Consider the following 20,790-nt stretch of genomic DNA (forward strand, 5'->3'; position numbering starts at 1 on the left):
AATTATTCAAGCAAAATTGAAATTAACCGTGAAAGAACTAGGAGAAAATCTCCTGTATTTCAGGCTTCAGCAGCATTTCTGAATGAAAACAATTGTTAATTGTTAAACAGACCCCTTTAAACGATATATCTAACTATGCACCTGTTTAACTATATAACTATACACATTTCTAACATGCCTAACTATATTCCTTGGTGTCTAATTATATTTATCTGTATACTTGTCTAACTATAACTGTGTATCCGTCTGTCTAACCATCCAACTGCATTTCTGTCTATTTAACTATATCTAACTGTATTCCTGTGTATAACTCTCTCTATATCTGTGCATTTATAATCACAGAACCTAATGTATCAGAAGTACTGGCCATGTACTGTGACTCTGTTCTATTTTTGGATTACCTCTTCCCTCATTATACAAACTGGGAACAATGCTTGAACAAGCCTCTATTGACTCCAAACAAACACTTTGTTGTGATGTTGTCATGTGAATGTTTGGAAAACCTTTTTTTTTTTTTTTTTTTACATTTAAAGATCCTCCCATATGACCTTTAGAGGTGGGATGGAGCGGTGCAGAGCAAACATTTGTGAGGATGCGTTTGAACAACATTGGGTAAATGCTCTTACATCATAAAGCTTTGTAGAAAATGGCATTTGCAGCAGTAGAATGGTACATGTATAACTAAAAATGAGCAATGAAACAATGCTCTGCAAACAGCTTGAACTTCTATAATGGTCTTATCAATAACTCAACCCCCAACATCCTTTTCTTCATGGTGTCGAGTCAGATTACATGATACTGTTCTATTTTGTCTGAGGACAGAATGGTGTGTTTTTGATTTTATGCATTTAGCAGACACTTTTATCCAATGCGACTTACAGTGCATTGAGGCTAACATTTTTAACCTAACAAGTGTTCCCCTGGGAATCGAACCCACAACCTTGTGCTGCTAACGCAATGCTCTACCACTTGAGCCACAGGAACACAAGATATATAGTAAGTTTTATATAAGTTATATATACTATATACTTACATAAGTTTTTATACTAAACCACTCTTAAAATGAACACGAACATACTTCAAATAGTGAGAAATTGTAAGGTTTTGATAATGTTGACTATGAGAAAGAAAATCACTAGTTTTACTGAGGAAGTGTTGTGGGAGGAGGGATTTCACTGGGATTTGGCCTCTGTTGTGTGTGTTTAAGAAACACTCTCCAGTTGTGATATGCTGAGTTTTGAGAAAAAGAGAAGGAACGGTTTTCTTTGGCTGTGGAGTTCAAAGCTAAACTTCAGGGGGGAAATGGGAGTAAAGAAAAAAGAATGAGAACAAAATATCACTCTGTGTGTGTGTCATGAGAGCTGGATGTGGGGCTGTGTCTCAAGGCTTTCTGAGAACCAGAGAGAATTTGAAACTTTGACAGAAGCCAAGTCGAAGTTTGATGTGGGGGAGAAAGAGAGAGCGAGACTGTGGAAAGAGAGAGGGAGAGACAAAGGGAGAGATGATGGAAGGTAAGCTAAGAGAGGAAGGAAGAGATGGACGGGGATATATAGAGGAAGAATTGTGTTATTAATGGTTTGTAATGCGAGTTTCTCAAAGCCTGATATATAATAATACAAATGTAATGAAATCCACAATGATTATTTACTAGTTATTTTACTTTTCAGTTTTCATGTAATTTAATATATTGTTCCACTTAAAAAGTATAGTTTTTATTGTACTTTTAAAAACTAAAATAAAGTAAAACAATTACATTTAATTGCTTAATATTTGGCATTTACATTTTATTATTATTATTTGTCTTTAACTCATTGTAAAGCAGCTATAGGGTTTGTAGAAAACATTTCATGTGTAAATGACCGTTAAATACACTTATTACAGTCACATTATCTTGGAGGTTTGCCATCACTGACATTAACTATTATTTGAATTAAGATTCAGCAATAAGACGGCTTCAGTCTTCATTAATTTTCTTTGTTGAGGCTGTCCTTTCCCATGTATCACTTTTGTTCCATAGAATAATTAAAGATGTATTTGGAATGAAGGGAAAACCATTATATGGATTTTATTGACAAATTAAAGCTCTAGTCATCTCTTTCCAGTCATCTTTCTCGCAACTTAATCCACTAGAGTTTTCTAAGACACAAGCTGCTTTTCAGCTGAGTCGCTCTCCCTTCTGTTCTCTCTCCCTCTCTCGTTTCAGCAACTCTCTTGGTCTCATCTCAACCCTTTGCCCAATCTCAACTCCTCTCATCCTCTCGCTTTCTTTCCTCCTCCCCTTCTCTCCTCCCTCATTCTCTCTCTTTCTCTGTTTCTAACTCACTCACTCACTCTCTCTCACCGTGTGAGTGAGCAGAGGTTGTCTCAGAGTGAAAATGCCATCGTGTTCGCCGGATTGTTGTTTGTATCAGGCAGTAGAGGTAAGACTGACACTAACTTCTTTTTCCAAGAAAACCTTACACATCTTGCAGATGCCGGTCTAAAACATTTCAAATTTAGTCATGCAAATCATCTTCGTGCATAAATTGCTTCCTCTGTGCTTGTAGTTTTTCAAAAAGTCTATAATAATTAAAGCTGCAAATGTATGCTTTTGTGCATGAATGCGTATGTTTAGTTGCACTTGCACATGTAAATACATTTATATAATTTCTTGTTTTGCGTGCACGTTCATTGGAAATTTTTCTCCCTTTCCTCTTCTTTTCTCTTCTGCTCCGTTGGCTTTGGCATTCACGTGAATTCTGCCTCTTAATGGAGTATATCCTCTTGTGCGTGCGTGTTCAAGTCAGTCATGCTTATGAGCGCAGGGCACGATAAGAGTCGATGTGGATTGAGCTTAAGACCACATAAACAGAGATATGCATGGTTTGCAGTGACAAAAACTTGGAAAAAGAAGTGCAAATAAACTTTTTTTCCCTCCATCAAGCATCAGCATCATTTGTACATAACTGAGAACTTTGTATATGACGCCCATACATTTGTTTAAACGGTTCACTCAGGACCATTACAATTTGAGGCTAAGTTGTCGAACACAAGCTATGTAATTATCCCGGCTGAAGGGTTGTGTGAAAGTCAGTCTGTAATTGTTCGACAAATTAGACTTATCGAGAACATCACCTTGAGGTCAGAGTAAGCAACGTATGCATCTGTAATTGACATTCTGTGTGTGTCTTCAATAGATCATCAAGGTTTTCAGCGAAGATGGTGTGGGAAGAGTTGTGGAAGTCACGGCCGACATGACGGCCAGAGATGTGTGTCAGTTCCTGGTCTACAAGAACCACTGCCTGGATGACAACTGCTGGTCTCTAGTGGAGCATCATTCTCTGCTTGGTCTGGGTAAGCAAACATGTGTGTACATTAATTTGCTAAATCCATATGACTTGTGCATGCAGCACACACTCAGTCTAAGAGCACAGGCTGTTCTGTCCAGAGACACTAGGTTCCCAGTGCACTGCACTTTGTGTAACAGGAAATCACCTTTCAGCAAGCCCAGTCTTATATACACACACATATTTGTTCTCCTATTAACACTTCAGCTCTCAAAAATGACTTTATACATCATGTACGGCTCTATATTTTGTATGCACAGCTGCTCATAGAACGTATAACCAGAAGGAAAAGAAAAAAGTACTCACAATGCAGATAGTTTAGGAGAGGAGCAAAGAAAAAAAACAAGGTTTGCGAAGAACTAGTGCTTAATCTCACAGGCAATCAATGAGGACACGTGTGGCTGCCTATTTCTCAGGCAGATTACAGATTAACCCTTGTCTAAATCATACTAAACAGATTTAACTCTGCCTGACCTTTAGAGATGCAGTCATTGCTCTCGTAGGGTGTTAAAAATCCCTTTATTGAGCTTCTGAAATAATTTGGGCTGACACAATCAGCTCTTTATTTTAATTTGTCCACTTTTGAGCCGTAAAGGAAAGTCGTGACTTTTGCATAGAAGCTGATTGTGCGCATCACACGGTATGATGTCATAATATGACAGGGTGTGGTCTGTTTTGGTCAGCTGATCTCTGTAGAGGCCAAGTATTATTTGGTGTAGTTGGATGTGTTCCCCTCATCGCTTGCGGAGATGTTAGGGCGTCAACATTACGGAAACCTTGTAGAAACGTTGCTTTTATGTAAGCCATTAGCAGAGAGACTCTGCTGACTTTGCTGCCATCAGCCCTCGGTGCAATCAGGCTAAATACATGACCTCATCCCTCTGCAATGCCTCTCACTTTCTCTTTCTTGCACAGAGTCATGCTCTCTCTCCTTCTCTCGTGCTCTTCTCGGTGGAGTGAATTAGAGGGTGAGGGATCAAATACACAACAGATACGTTAGATGGGGTTTGAACAAGTGCTTTGTCTTTGACATATGAGTACTGCTATTCTTAAGAAGCACAGACATTACAGTGTACAGTTAGTTTGGCTCGTTTTCTCATTCTAGGGCATCACATAGAGCTGGATATTGAAATATAACATATGACAATTTTCAACGTGTCTGATCCTGTTGTTTAACTGGTAGAGCATGCCTTTAGCAACACCAAGATCATGGGTTTAATTCCCAGGGAACATGCATAATTGAAAAAAAATTTATAGCTTTAATTCACTGTAAGACAATTTGGATAAAAGCTTTTGCCAAATGCATGAATGTAAATATTACATTTAAATGTACAACCGATTAGTGCATATTTCTGGTGTATTGGGATTATTATTAAAATGAGTATTAGAGCATGACAATATAAACTTTATTTAAACACACACACCAACACACAAACATATATACATATGCATGCATATATATAATGCAAGTAGTTAATTATAAGCATTTTCATAGATTTATTACAATTTCTTAAAGACTAACTTTAATTGTATTTTTTTTACTACGTTTTAATTACTATGGGTTAGTGGTTAGCAAAAAAAATAAAAGATTCCCCTTGACAGTCTTTTTAATATACTCCAGCTTCAGAGGTCTTAACACATCCCATATACCTCTAATACAAAGTGTTTAGCAATCTTAAAGTGATTTTGTGAAAATCTATTAATGCAGTAATGGCCACTTTGCCAGTAACTAACACCATTTTGATGTCATCTGTGTTTGAATACAGAAAGGTGCCTAGAAGATCATGAACTGGTTGTTCCTGTGCAGGCCTGCATGTCTCCAGAAAGCAAGTTTCTCTTCAGGAAGAACTATGCCAAGTACGAGTTCTTCAGAAACCCACTGGTGAGTTGTCACAGAGAGCAACCGTTCTCCTTCAGCCCACCCATGTGTTTCCTTGCTTCTCAAGATCACCACTTCAAGCTTAAATCCTGCACGCTATGAAAGGCTATAAAGCTATAAATCCCTTAAATATGTAAATATCTAAAAAAAGTTCCCACATTCCTGTGTTCCATATGCGAGAAAAAGCTCCCATTCTAGCACAGCTTGTACGTGTTTCACCTCACTAAGCAAGAAACCTGCTTTTTTCTTATAAGCCAGTGCTCAACACCTTTTAACTGATGGCATTCTGGCAAGTACATTAGAACCTGTGTCGTATAAGCGTCTTACGGTGTGAACACTGTGAAACATTTTATCCCACTCTGTAAGCCATGGACTTTTTGTATGCTGGAAAAAATGTTCATGCAAAAGCTTAATCTTATTTGAGCCTGTGCTTTAGTACGGTATGTACAGTCTGTGTCAGTGCTGGAGGCATCTTTGGGCCAGTTAGACCAAGTCTGTTTGACAGAGCACTTAACCTGCTTTTGGTAATCCGTGGCTTTGGCAAGTGCTTAGTGCAACTCATTAGCTTTAGATGAGTTTCAGCTTGTGTGTGTGTGTGTGTGTGTGTGTGTATATATATATATATATATATATATATATATATATATATATATATATATATATATATATATATATATATATATATATATATATATATATATATATATATATATATATATATATATATATATATATATATATATATATATATATATATATATATATATATATATATATACACCTAAACATTAGTGATGGGATTTATGGCTCTTTGAGGGGATCCGGATCTTCACGATCCGTTCCTTTCAAAGAGCCGTTCAAAAGAAGTACTTTTAAATATTTAGTCAGTTTTAAGAAGCCAGCTTGGAGCCATCTCAGTTTATCCTGGAAATAATCACTGGGAAGAATGATGAGGTGAGATTTGTAGTCAAATAATTAAAACTCAGATATCACACACCAATATCTGAGTTTGAATTATTCTGAAATATTGATTATTACCTCATTTGTCATGTGTGGACTATATTCCATAGGGTTGCACAAATCCCTCTGCTTAGACAGTGACATCACTATTTTGGATTTACCTTTAGTACAAAGTGTGTGTGTGTAAAGCTACGTTGACTTATGTTATTCATACAATACCTACTCACGAATAAACATCAAAAAGAAAGCCGGCTGCAATGAATTTATGTGCAAAACAGCTTTTACTACAAACACTTCCACACAAGAACATTGTTATCACACAAGAACATTTTGATAGAAAACAAAAAATATTTAAAGTTAGAATAAATAAAATGGAAATGTCTACATACAATTACTACTGTAAACTTTGCAAACATCAGCCCCTTCAAGTCAATGAACAATAACAAAGTGGGCTGCAATAAATGTCTGTGCAAAACAGCTTTTTTTTCAACGCTCTTACCCAATGACAGAGGCACGCAGGATGTGAAGGACGTGAAGGATGCGTGCACAACTAATAACTAATAACATAACGCTATAAAGGGTTGGCCTGCGCTGGGTGCGCTCCTCCCCCTATAACTGTTCTGTCTCGCGGAGGAGCTCATTTGTGTGCATCTGTGTGAAACACGCATAGGATAAAAGAACGACAGTAAGAACGGCTCCCCTCCAGCCGCGACTCGGCTCCCATCGTTCATGTTTATGGGCCGTTCAAAAGAATCGGTTCGTTCGCGAACGTCACAACTCTACTAAACATACCCCTTATACGAAACTTTGTGCATTTTTTGATTTTCAAAAAAAAAAAAATTTTTTAGAAGCTTGTTTCCTCATGGGGACCAAAAAATGTCCCCATAAGGACAAGTATTTTGGATATTGTTATCTTTCTTGGGACATTTTGTCCCCATAACATGCTTTACCAGGACCACACACACACACATTGTGCTGGGTAGTATTGGATTACATTTAATCTGGATATGTAATCAGACTTCAAGATTAATAATTTGTAATTAGAACCAAAATTAATCAAAAAGTAGTCATAAGAATATAGCACCTAATACATGTAATCCAATAGGTTGTTACAAACTATAATTTCCATCACGTCATTTGTTTATACAGAGTAGTAATAATTAATATTTACGGACAGAAGAGAATTCAATTAAAACTTTTTAAAAGTTGCACGTTCAAACCTTTGTAAGAAATTCAGTTGGTTCCTTTCTTTTGTTCTCAGTCTAGTAACAATCATCTTATGTAACTGCGTACTAAGGAAGGCATCTGATCTTGGTCAGGTGATCCTAAAAATAGATTTATTATATATGGCTTCCTTACTAATCGTTCATACACGCACTGGTTGTTCCATTACGTTTCTTGTGAACTGCTGGCATGTGTTCAGTGCAGACAGTCTTTTTTTTACCTCTCATCCTTTATCTTCCTCTCACAGAACTTCTTTCCGGAGCAGATGGTAGCGTGGTGTCAGGAAACGAATGGCTCTATCCCACCGTCACAGCTCTTACAGGTGAGGAAGAGATGCAGATGGATCTGTGACACAGCAAAATCTGGATAAGCCCACATTTTGAACCTGTGCATCACTCTTTTGCAGCTGCGCATTTTAGTGAATTCAAACAGCTTTTGAAATTCATACTCATGTCTTGTGATACCTAAAAGGCCATGTTATTAAAGCATGAAAGGCATCCAGGTTTGAAGAACTCATTTTCCAGATGGTCCTCTGCTCCCCCCCCCCCACCTCCTTTGCAGAATTTCTTGAATTCCAGCAGCTGTCCAGAGATCCAGGGCTTCCTTTATATGAAAGACACAGGCCGCAAGTCCTGGAAAAAGCTCTATATGTTCTTGCGCCGTTCTGGATTGTACTGCTCTACTAAAGGAATGTCAAAGGCAAGCTGCTCTTTTATAGAATATTAATTCAAGTCTTAAGATTTTGTATTTGTGTGCATATCAGTGTTTTTACAGCTAAAGACAGCTGTTATGCATCTATTATTCCTTAAATTTGCTTGCATATAAATACAGTGCAGTCCAAACATTTAAGTACACATTGAAAGCCTGGGATACATTTTTTTTTATCATTTCAAATATTTATTAAATATTTTTATTGTATTATTACAAAGAGCTTAATTGTAATTTTATCACTATTAATTATAATTATTATTATATTATTGTTATTTACTCATTTAAGATGAGTGTAATATGAAAAAGTGAGACGAAACGCAGACGAACGGTGCTTTCACACGGAGCACAAACTCATTGCAGCTAGGTGGCGCCAACCAGCAATAGGTCCGTTGCTCAGTTTACAGCATTAAATTAAGAAGTAAAGTTTGGTTCTACACCAGAAACAAAGACTATCTATAGCCCCGCAGGGATCGATTTTTTTCAATTCAAAAGCATTATCATGCCAAACATTCGCACCACATTTTTGCAATCAGTGTGAAAAGGCTTTAATAGAAGTACCATAAACAAACAAACACATTTGTTAATTTGTCCCTTTTAACATTTCTCGATTTGAAATACGAATAATTCAAATGCATCAAACTGGTTTAGAATAAATGGCAAATAAAGAATTTCAGGATAACTGTTCTCACTGTTTATAGCCATCACTATGTAGGTCTTTGTGAGTTGTATTGTGTTGAATTTATAATTGGGTTGTTTAGGAGCCAAGGCACCTGCAATTACTGTCAGACTTAGAGGACAGCAATATTTTCACTGTGACGACGGGCAGAAAGATGCACAACGCGCCCACAGACTACCAATTCAGTATTAAGGTGAGCAGAATGCAGGTTAGTAAATGAACAAAATCTTTGAGATTGATAATGGAGGAGGCATGGCTGGCACAATTTCAAAATCAATGATTTTCCCCTTTATATAACTACTCATGCCTCACCTGGTACAGTGCATGCTAGTGCCTTGATTTGACAGTAGATATCTTGCTTGATTGACAGCCGAGTAAGGGCAGGACAGAACTGAAGGAGCTGAAGATGCTGTGTGCCGAGGACGAGCAGAGCCGAACGTGCTGGATGACTGCTTTCAGACTCCTCAAGGTATAGAGAAAAAAACAGAACAATTAGGAAATATTACAAAAAAAAATTTTTTTTTTTAAATGTTAATATATTTTAAAATGTGATGTATTCCTCTAATGGTAATGCCGAATTATTAACAGCCATTAATCCAGTCTTCAGTGTCACACAATCCACAATCCAATAAGCATGCACCAGAGTTTTTTTATTTTATTTTGTGTGTTCTGGAATCTTATTATAAAACTATATGAAAGGATTATCATTTATGAACATTATAGATTTTCATAATTAATAACTAAAGATTTGTTGTGAACAAGCTGTCCCTCAGATACCCCCCCCACACACACACACACACTTTTGTCCATTCTTGTTGTTAACCCAGACACTTTTTTTTTCCCCCAGTTTGGAATTCTCCTATATCAGAACTACAAGAGCCCACTCCAGAGAAAGACGGCCATATCAAACTTCACCACACCTGTGGTAAGAAACACATTAATATGTTACTCAGTGCTGACTCTCTAGTGCACTTGATGGTATAAATGTGCTGTTTTCACGCTTCTGTGAGTTTACCTAGTATTACATGCACCCCATGTGCTCTTGACGAACACTCTTACTGAGAATTCACTTCATCTGCTCACAACAGTATGAATAGCATGCTTATGAAGCGTGCGGCTAAGGATTCCTTTACGTGGATTTACATTGGGAACTTTCATGCAGGGAAAACGTTTGAGCATGGATTGCTGTAGGGATTCATTTAGAATCTATTGAATAAGGCTTTAGTGGTTTAATTAGAGGTTTAATGCTGATCATAGCAGGTTGTGTTATTTCTACACATAAATGAATGCTTATTGTTTTTACTATAGCGGAGTGTGTCTGAGAATTCACTGGTGGCCATGGATTTCTCAGGAAGGACGGGTCGTGTGATTGACAACCCTCTGGAGGCTCAGAGCGCTGCCATGGAAGAGGGACACACTTGGAGAGTGAGTAGTTAGATGCATGTATATTCGAGGAATTAATTAGGGTTTTTCATTTTTTTGTTGCATTTATAACAATATTTAAAATCTCTGTACAGAAACGGAGTCAGAGAATGAATGTTTTGGGAAGCCCCAGTCCTCTACATCCCTCGCCGTTAAGCTCAGGTGAGCGTCGCAGCATTTACTTACAGTTTAGCACCTTCAACACCAGTTGATTTAAGTGCTACTTTAATTGAAATAACTATTTCATGCAGTTAAATGTGAACTTTGCATTTTTGTCCTAAGTGATCCATAGGACACAGTTATGGTTCCATGGCCGCATTATGAGAGAGGAGTCCCACAGGATGATTATGCAGCAGGGCCAAGTTGATGGGTATGACACTTTCCACATTTATAGGCAATATTAATTACTGTTTTTTTATAAGTGGGCAGTGAAATGAATCAGTCTTATGTCTTGCAGGTTATTCCTGTTGAGAGACAGCCAGAGCAACCCGAAAGCATTTGTTCTCACGCTGTGCCATCATCAGAAGATTAAACACTTCCAGATTTTACCTGTGAGTTCCTAATAAACACTCAGTACAAACTACCCTTTTGTATGTATTAATACTTATACAAGAATAAAGAGCAGGGCAAACTTTGTGAAAACATTTTTTTTAATATAAATATTGTATATTGTATATATTTATATTTTGTGCATGTTAGTGAATTTGCATTGTATAACATTTTAATATTATTTATATAAAATGCAGACTTTTTTTATTGTATATTATATTTATGTTTTGTGCATGTTAGGGAATTTGCATTGTATAACATTTTAATATTGTTTATATAGAATGCTGATTTTTTTTATATTAAACTATATAGAAATATAAGTAGTTAATATAAAAATATATTTAGAAATTGTGAATGTAATTTTGCTTTAGTTATTCACAGTTTTACCCCAGTCACATTATGCCACAGTTTTATTTGTAAGATTGTCTGCTTGACGGGAGAATTTGATTTAAAAATGGATTGAGTGATTTAAAAATCTCTCTTATTCTCACCTCTTTCTCTCTGGCAGTTTGAGGAAGATGGCCAGGTCTTTTTTAGCCTTGATGATGGCTCTACCAAGTTCACAGACCTGATCCATCTGGTAGAGTTCTACCAGCTCAACAGGGGCGTCCTGCCCTGCAAACTCAAACATCCCTGCACCATGGTGGCCTTATGACCCCCTCCAGATCCTAACGAACAACACACACACACAAATAAAAGTAACTGAGAAACTGGAGTTTTTTTTTTATAATAATCTCCAGTGATTTTCACAATAAGCTGACGCAACCAACGGGCATGACCCACTGCTATGGGATTAGCATGGAAACGTTTGGGAATAATAATGGGACAAGATCAACTTTCCGGACACCCTGTCCTTTGGATTTGACAAGGGTGCCTGAGTTTTTTTTTATAGTCTCTGTGGTGATATTCATGAACTTGATCATTCAGGACGTGACACTAGACAAACTAAATGGATCGGGACGGTCATTTCATGTGGTGTGTCTGCGAGGACTTGCTTTGCTAAAGGTTACTTGATGACGATTGATATGTATTATGTTATTTCCTACCTGAACATTTTGCACTCTCAAGCTGAAAACAGGTGATCCGCTTCATCCTGAGCTTACCGCAACAACTGTTACCCATTTGCCTTCCTCCTACATTTCATGTTTTATTTTTGTCCTCTTCTAAACTCTTCCTGGGGATTCCCTGTGTAATGATGGGATTAGTGCAGTGCTGATGATAGTAATGACCATGTGAGGTGACACATCCTCAGCTAAATAATGTAACCTGGTCTTTCATACATCTCCATGTCAGGGAGGAGGGACTAGCCGTAAGGGGTAGCAGACTTGCACTTCAATAAATTATACTTGATTGCTGTGCTTTACCAGCATAAGAATTAGTTACGTTTGGAGTTCTAATCAAGCTTTTCCTTAATATAAATTCCTTATAATGAAGCTCCATTTTTCTCATTGAACTTGCTTTATTAGTGGATTTCAATCACCATATTTGTTTCCAAACTGTCAGACAAGTATTTCTGTCATAAATGACATTTTGCCATAGAGTTGCACTGTAGTTTAAAGGGACAGTTTGCCCACAAATGAAATGTCATCATTTGTCAGAAATGGTCATCCTGACCATAGTTCCCCCAGTTTGTTTAGGAAGACATTGGTTTGTTATAGTCCACTAAATTTGCATCTTTTTCCTTTCAGGAGGCACGTATTTCGCTCCCGGTGTTGAAATGCCATATTGATTTTGTGAAGTTTATATTTGGAACCATCAAAAACTTGTCTTGGGCCTTAAAAGGCCACTAAAACTTGACCCAAGCCTCTTTGGTATGGTGTACCACACCTTGAGCACAATTCAAGAGGGTTGTTATTTGTTTCTTACACTAACTCCAGGTCATGTTTCTTTGCGAACGTACCTAGCTATTAGTATAGCCCGAAGCTTATTAACTTCCCTTTCAAATAACTGTGCTGTTCTTGAGCCATGTTAAACCCCTAAAAGTGACAGGCCAGGCCCGGACTGAGCACCTGTGGGGACGCACGCGTACACACTTAAGGAATATGGATGGCCAAAAGTGCCAAAAACGTGAATTTTAAAACGTCAAAAACAGGTTAAATACATTTGTTTAACTTGTTGATGTGTAAAAATGAATGTGTTTTTGACCCTTTTGGCCTTCAATAGAGAACTTTGTGGAGTCACGTCTCACAGGCATGTCTGTAATCCTCCGGGGGCTGCATGACATAATGCGGTGAGGAGATTATCTCCCATGCCAGCTTTGTAAAAGGAGGTTAGCAGCAAAAGGCTGTGTTACCTGCTGCGCTACTTCAGCAGTGTCCTGTCTGTCCCTGACGTCCGCCTTGTTACCCTTCCAACACTGGCCCAGCAAGACTAAGCTATGGTTTTATATGTTAACTCTGACAGCTGACTGTTATACTGCTGAGCTAGAACCACACGCGCCTAGGACGAGAGTGTGTACGATGCACACTGCGATTTTGTCAAACACTTTATGATACCACACAAGCGCCTGTTTTTATTTTCACTTAACAATTAACGCTGATTTAATTTTCGTGAACGCTTTAAGAACGTGTTTTCATCTCAGATGTTAGTTACAACTCTGATCTGCCTTATCTTATGTTATTGCTTCCTTGCCGCTTCATATGTAAATCGATTTTGTAAATTATTACGAAAAGTACAAGCTTTACGTATTCAGTGTCGGGGGTCGCAGAGGTTTTCATCACAAGTTAGATTTAGTAATTTAGTCACAGTTCCAGCCTGCATGAGTTAGACAAGAATGCCTGAAAACTAAGTATATTCTAACTGGAATACATAAGTGTGAATGCTGATTAGTTCCATCCAACTTGCGCTCGAAGTGTTTGGATGATACTTCTTTTCATGAGACTTGTGCTGTTGTGTGGCTCACAATGCTGAAATGCCAAACATGCATCTGAAATCGACTTCCCCAGCCTTGATTATGCCGTTTTGGTAGATTATAATATTTTTTTGGGAGATTATTTCACATGTGTGTTTAGCTAATATGCATCTTAGTCTATTAAAAACATGGTAACAGTCATGTTATTCTAAGTATGTGAAGCCAAAATGTTGGGTTAAATAAATGGACAAACCCGGCGATTGGGTTGTTTTCAACCAACAGTTGTTAAATATTTTTAACCCTACTTTCTGGGCAGTTACTCAACCGCTGGGTCAAAAACAACCCAATCGCCAATGTCCATATTTCCCCCAATGCTGGGTTGTATTTAACCCCTGTAAGGAGAGGTAGTAGATCTAACACTGTAATAAAACACAATCTATGACTATATAAATGTGATGCACTCCAAAACAGAATGAAGATGTTGTGCATAAAGTGCAAATATGCATATTCCCTCTCGACTTGTACCAGTGTGAAATATTTTTATCTTATATTGTGTTTTCATTTTTATGTCACAAATGTCTTTTTATAAAGAGTATATATTACAGTATTAAATTAAAAATGCCGTCTGTTGTCTTTATTTCACTATTGGTTTGATTTTCAGAATCTTTAGATTATTAGATTATGCAATGAGATTGTGTCTACAATGAGCTTTAAGATTACATCCAGTGGTTTTCTTATAATTGCAAGTATGGTCTTAATAATACACATATATATATATATATATATAATAGAAAAATATATAGTTTAAAAGATTGAAACCAATACTCCTTTGTGGTGTACAGTATTGTATGAACTATTGCAGTGTTCTCCTTAATGTGGTTAATTACAGTGCAAAAGTTGGGCTCGTCCGGGATTTGAACCCGGGACCTCTCGCACCCTAAGCGAGAATCATACCCCTAGACCAACGAGCCATAGAAATTTCAGGCAAAACCTAGAATTTTGTGCCACGTTGCATAGAATTCCCTATACAATGCGTTTGGGATTCTTATTTTGGTGACGTCTACTGATTAATAGCGCCATCTGGTGGCGTAAACCTGTTGTTACAGAGGTGCTCTTTAGAACACATTGTGACAGTGAAAGTTACTGTCACTAATGTGTTGTAAAGGGCACCTATGTAACTCTAATTACACCTCTGTAATTAGAATAATACCAGCAAATTAGCAACTATTTTGCGACATTATAGTAGTGTTTGAAAGGCTGTAAATAATTAAACAGACTGATGTCCATGTGTTCTGAAAACTGAATGACATCAAAATAGGACTACGAATATATTCTTGGAAAAATATCTTCGGGTAGCTGGTCTACGTTAGTCATTTATAAATGACTTTAGACATAGGCAATGTTGCTTAATTAAAATATTATTTTCATAACATAACCGAGTAGTTAACGTGAACATTAACGTGGTTCAAGAATACCAGATGTGATTTAAAAAGAAACAAAACTCTCGATAAAACGTGGTTCAAGGAAAACCCGATATAGGCTAAGCTATACCTGCTTTTAAACGTGATTTAAGTTTTATCAGACAGAATACCTTAATAAATGTTTTTAAAACGTGTGCTGTTTAGTTCTGAAATGGGACAAGGGGTGACTGAATGCATGATTACTGGACTTGTTATATACTGTATTCAAGACGAAAATGTTTTTTTTTTTTTCAAATATTTGATTACTTGAGCGAACGCACCTTCAAAGTAAAATAAAATAAGTTAGGCTTCTCATTTAAAAATGTAACAAATGTAATGTGTGATGCGTGTTCTGTTGTTATTACATGTTTGGAGCCATGATGTGTTAAACGGCGACATCTAGTGGTTAACAAGCAGATGAAGTTCTGATAGACGTGCATTTGAAATATTGTGAAACTGGGTTTAACTCTGAAAATATATCTTCCCAAAATATTTCTGGTCACAGAAGCTTCTGGAAAATATTTTTTTTACACTGCACAATGACTCAATTGTAAGACCAATCATGTAAGCACCAGTGTTACAGCAGAGCAATACTATTAGTTATATTCATTAAGAACTTTTATTTATCATTAACAGAGATCTCATCAGATGAGTTGATATGTTAAAAAAATGTTCTCGGACAGTATGAAAGTCTCTTGTTCTCAGAAATAGCATTTGCATTGTGAAGATGCTTTGCATTAAACTGCATGCTTCAGTGCTCAGGAGGTCTTTATATATATGTGACTATGATTTTATGACTGACAGCTCTCCTTCATGACAGCAGATCCTAAAGCAAACATGACTTTAATAGCCTTCATTATTTGGATGCTCACAACCTGCATCTGGAGTAAGTATACAGAAATTGGTATAATTCATCAAGTCCTTTATTGTCATTGTTTATGATCAACTAAATGTGGAAAATGGTTAGTCCTTGTGCAACAGTAAGAAATGTTGTGTGCTCAGCCTGGCAGTGTGAGGCTTTTAAATATGCTTATCAGTTTTATATGATTCAGTTTTCTGTATGTCTCTTCAGGTTCTGTGGGGCAAATTGTGACTCAGTCTGAAGATCAAACAGTGAAGCCTGATCAGACTGTCCCTATTCACTGTAATCATAAACCAGCACTGAATGGTGTTAAAAAAGATACATCTCAATATAGCATGCACTGGTACCACCAGATTCCAGGAGAAGCTCCTAAACTCCTGATCTCTTACACATCAGACAGAGCTTCAGGTGTTTCTTCTAGATTCAGTGGCAGTGAAAGTGGAAACCACATGGATTTTACTCTGACCATCAGTGGAGTCCAGGCTGAAGATTCAGGAGTTTATTACTGTAAAGGTAACTATAACAAGGGAGTCTCTGGGACCTCAGACTGGGTGTTCACACAGTGTAAAAGCATCGTACAAAAACCTGCTCAGATGAGACTGCAGCACTGCAGCATAGAGCTTCTGCAGATGTTGATGTTAAAGATCATTATTCACCTCATGGTCTTTACACACATACACAGAGACTCAGGCTACTGAACTGTTTATATAAATTTTTGTCACACTCAGCACATTAGATATTCCATTAATAATTAACATCAGAATGTCTAAATCAGATTTCCACATGAACTACACTCCAATGCAATCCATCCAACCTCGATGAAAGAAATCTCACTGTGGCCAAAGCAACTTTTCATGATTAGTCCATGAACCCATTTTTTCTTGTTTTGTTTTTGTTTGGAGCAATCACAAAAGGTTTTTCCTGGTACATGAAAAATCAAATCTATAAGGAGTTTATTTTCTTGTGAACTCCATAAATTACAAAAGTACCTAAAATAATAACATCAAAGTAAAATTAATTAAATACTGAAGCAAATGAAATTAATTAATAATAATAACTCAATATAATACAAGATAATAATTTAAACAATGAATGATTCATAAAGCTTTTATTTGGCAAAAAACTTAAAGAAAACATGCTTGGTCATATGTATTAAACTTTAAAAAGATTAACATACAAAGCAAATTGGAAAACTGTGATGTTTGTTCTTTATTAAGACTGTGTGTGAGTGCACAAATCATGGACACCTATAATTTACGTGCTTTTGTGTTGTGTGTATAGATGGAAACTGTGAGGTTTCACTCTTCTGAAAAACAGCTCTATCAGTCTTTCTGACTGTCTTTCACTTCCCTTTAGATATTCAGAGTTAATCAAGCAGATCTGAAGTACAGCAGCCCATTAAAACATGTTTTACCAGCTATCACACATACTTTATAATTGATTCATTATACATAATATTATATTATATGGTTTCTGTCAACATATATTCAAATTATTGTTTAATTATTTGTTAAAAACCTACTGTATCACTTACAGTTGTAGCTGCTTGTAATTTAAAAACTACACCAGAAGAAAACACATTTCTGTCTCATGTGACATTCAATGAAAAAAGTCATTAAAAAACTTAATTAACACTGAAATAATGCTGCAATTAGATATATCAAGATTTTTTAGATGAATTAAATATCCAGCTTAACCAAAATAAACTCTTTACATTTAAAGTAAAGCAAACACTTATTTTTTTATGTTAAATTCGAAGTTGTCAAGCAGACTTCAAGTTCAACAGATCTACCTTTTTAGGTTTATATTCTGAACAATATATTTGATGTGTTTTATTTTGTTCCTCTATGCATAAAATAATGTACCTTTTTTTCTCCTCATGAAAAATGTAAAAAATGCAAGAAATTTATTTTTAGTTCAAAATTATGTTTATTTTCCCATTTTACAGTACTTATATAGTAACTGACAGTCATAAACAGTAGTTAGACATATTTCTATTTCACGTGAAGTACATAAACATAATCTATAAAATGCATAGATAAAATAGATAAAAAGATAAACTAATTAATTTCAACCCATTTAGAAGTATATATGTTGTTACACAAGGCAAAACAATTGATAGACTATTTTTTATTTTAGTTACTCTCCTTCTATTGGTCTGTTCTTCTACTTCTTCTTCTTCTTATTATTATTATTATTAACTAATGAATTAATAGAAAGAGAAAGAGATTTACTTACTTCCAATTGAGAGTCGGGTGCCTCCATCGAACGTGCGCCACAGTGATACAAACACAATCACCAGCTGAACAAAAACTGTGCACTGACACTGACATCAACACTAACACTCACAATAAAACACTGTATCTAAGGTTAGTTTTGCTTAGGTCAAACATTTTTATTGCATTAATGTTAATTAAAGAAATGATGCAGAAACGTATTTTGATCATTTTTTTAGGTAAATTCCAGGATGCATCTGAATGTGTTTTTGAAAGTGTTTTGCATATTAACTGAACACTGCGCTTAAAAACTCCACGGATGATTATAAGTGTGTGACACTGACACACACACACACACACAGAAAAAAAACAATGATTTCTCTTATTCTAATGCTGGGGACATTCTGTCTGCTTGCTCAAGGTTCAGGAATATATTTTCTACGTTATTCTACATTAATCATTTGGAATTTATTTTATAATATTTTAATTTGCGCTTTGCTTTTTAGTTTTATTTTATTTTGATTGTGTTATGAAAAATGGCCTTTGTTTGTATTTTGAAGTATTGTAATATTTGTTTTTGCAATCTCTCTCAGTGTCTCATGAAGAGGTTCAGTCTCCTGAGTCTCTGCTTGTTAAAGCAGGAGAATCTGCTTCTATCAGCTGCACTGCATCTTCTGGAATTGGTTATGCCATGAGCTGGTATCTGTTGAAACCTGGAAAAAACCCTAAACTCCTGATCTACTCAACGAGTAACCTTGCATCTGGAGTCTCAGATCGGTTCAGTGGAACTTATTCTGGATATGAATTTACACTGAATATACGTGGAGTCCAGTCTGAGGATGCAGGAGTTTATTACTGTATGGGGTATTATAGTGGTCCAGTGTTCACACAGTGAAACAGCATCGTACAAAAACCTCCCTCAGTCTGACGGCTGAGAGAATATGAGGATACTGAGATGTTCACAATATCAGTTAATTATTATATCATCAAGTTGTGCTTAATTATAATTACAAATAAAGTTAGTACATCCATGAGATACACTGATGAATTAATTCGATTTTAGTCATTATAAATGAAAAATGAAATCCATGGGTCTGTTATACACATACTCTTTCATTCATCTTGTAGCATTTTGAGCAACAGAAGTTAAAATCAATTAAATAAAATTAATTCAGCTGAAATGTAGAGCCTATAGAGTAAGTGAATCTTTGCCAGTAATGCTTACCCTTGTGAAAAAGAAGTGTGCTTAATTGTATTAAAAGTGTGCTTGTTGTACTTCCAATCTTAAAAGTATACTTTTTTAAAAGTGCATTTGCAGATAATATCATATAATTTAAACTAAAGGCCACTCAAGTGTACAGTACTTAAAGAGATTACACTTTAATGACAATAGGTCTTAACATACTTAAGTGCACTTTACTAAAAACGCACTTTATGATAATGTCTAATTAAGTATTACTTAAACAAACATTTTACATGGTTATGATTTTATTGTATTTTAAATAGGTACACTTATTATATATATTTTTCAATATACTAAAGCACATGTAAAATAATTGATTTTAATTTCAATTTAAGTGTGTTCTCTACTGTATTTTGTAGCGGATCTGACTCGAATCAGACAAATTAAAGAGTCGATCAGGACTTTGGTTGAAACATGAGCCAAATTCCTCAGAAAGGCAAAAGGAAGTTATAAATCTTTCCTAGTGCCACAAGTCCGAAACAAGTTGACCAACCAACCAACTCTTTCACAGAACAGCTTTCAACATTAACACCACTAGAACAATTACTGACAATTTCAATTCGGGGAAAAAAATTGAGATGCAACGCCGGACATCACATGTAAACCCATGAGAGTACTACACAAGATCCTTAAACACTTCCCCCACCTAGCAGAACCAGACTGAAATTCCTAAGGGGGGCCTTTTAACCTCTGGTCTCCACAGACATCTTTGTCAGATAATGGCACAAAAAACTCTTTTCTACATATATATGGACCAAAATGAACTCAAAAAGACTTATAAATGAATATCAGTCCATCGCTTCACTCCATATTCATTTATATTTAACCCACACATTTGACTATCATGTTATAATCACTTATTGTGTATGTTTTTTTTAATAACTATTGGATAGCTTAAGGATACATATTCATGTTTAGTGTGTACGTGTTCGAATCTGTTAGCTTGAAACAGTCATGACCATCAGTTATTTGTCAAATGTATCATATTCTTGTTATAGGAATCATGTCCAAAATTAGACCCTGCAAGAGCGGGAAAATTCGGACCACGTGCTTGATAAGATAACAAATGATTTATGATACCCCCGAGCCAAGACAATATCTGATTGGTCAAGACAACATTTGAGGTGTGGCCAACAGGCCAGTTTAAATACTTAGGACACCATAAAATTCTGCTTTTAGTTTTTAGCTATGCTTCTGCTATTAGTCATGCCTGGTTTTAGTTTTAGCTTTGCTTTTGCTATCAGTCATGCCAGCTTTTAGTTTGCTTTTAGCTTTTAGCTTGTAGCTTTGCTTCCTAGCTTTAGCTTTTAGCCATGCTTTTACTCATCACTGTTCTTTGAGCGTGGTTCCAGCATGCTTCGGCCTGCACGCCTGCTGCTACTTAGCCACAATGAGAAGAAACACCACCTAG

At 36.2% G+C, this 20,790-nt stretch overlaps 1 protein-coding gene and 1 non-coding gene across 5 annotated transcripts in view; one reads left to right on the forward strand and one right to left on the reverse strand.

Moving 5' to 3' along the window:
- Positions 1 to 11,466, forward strand: part of LOC132145206 (growth factor receptor-bound protein 10-like) — a 48,106-nt gene extending 36,640 nt beyond the window's left edge. For 2 of the 4 annotated variants that reach the window (XM_059556035.1, XM_059556036.1), the window contains 12 exons: positions 3,177 to 3,333; positions 5,093 to 5,208; positions 7,637 to 7,711; positions 7,951 to 8,088; positions 8,859 to 8,969; positions 9,147 to 9,245; positions 9,624 to 9,701; positions 10,085 to 10,201; positions 10,294 to 10,360; positions 10,481 to 10,568; positions 10,656 to 10,749; positions 11,256 to 11,466. In XM_059556035.1, the coding sequence (XP_059412018.1) occupies positions 3,177 to 3,333; positions 5,093 to 5,208; positions 7,637 to 7,711; positions 7,951 to 8,088; positions 8,859 to 8,969; positions 9,147 to 9,245; positions 9,624 to 9,701; positions 10,085 to 10,201; positions 10,294 to 10,360; positions 10,481 to 10,568; positions 10,656 to 10,749; positions 11,256 to 11,402 (1,287 nt within the window). In that variant the 3' untranslated portion in view covers positions 11,403 to 11,466. Of the gene's footprint in view, positions 1 to 528; positions 613 to 1,970; positions 2,421 to 3,176; positions 3,334 to 5,092; positions 5,209 to 7,636; positions 7,712 to 7,950; positions 8,089 to 8,858; positions 8,970 to 9,146; positions 9,246 to 9,623; positions 9,702 to 10,084; positions 10,202 to 10,293; positions 10,361 to 10,480; positions 10,569 to 10,655; positions 10,750 to 11,255 lie in introns of those variants that run through there. The other 2 variants (XM_059556037.1, XM_059556038.1) reach the window with 2 other exon arrangements.
- Positions 11,467 to 14,497: 3,031 nt separating this feature from the next.
- trnap-agg (transfer RNA proline (anticodon AGG)) lies at positions 14,498 to 14,569 on the reverse strand. Its single transcript has one exon. It is a non-coding gene; the product is annotated as a tRNA-Pro (tRNA).
- Between the last annotated feature and the right edge of the window lie 6,221 nt (positions 14,570 to 20,790).

The sequence above is a fragment of the Carassius carassius genome, chromosome 8 (assembly GCF_963082965.1).
Source record: "Carassius carassius chromosome 8, fCarCar2.1, whole genome shotgun sequence".
Lineage (NCBI taxonomy): Eukaryota > Metazoa > Chordata > Actinopteri > Cypriniformes > Cyprinidae > Carassius > Carassius carassius.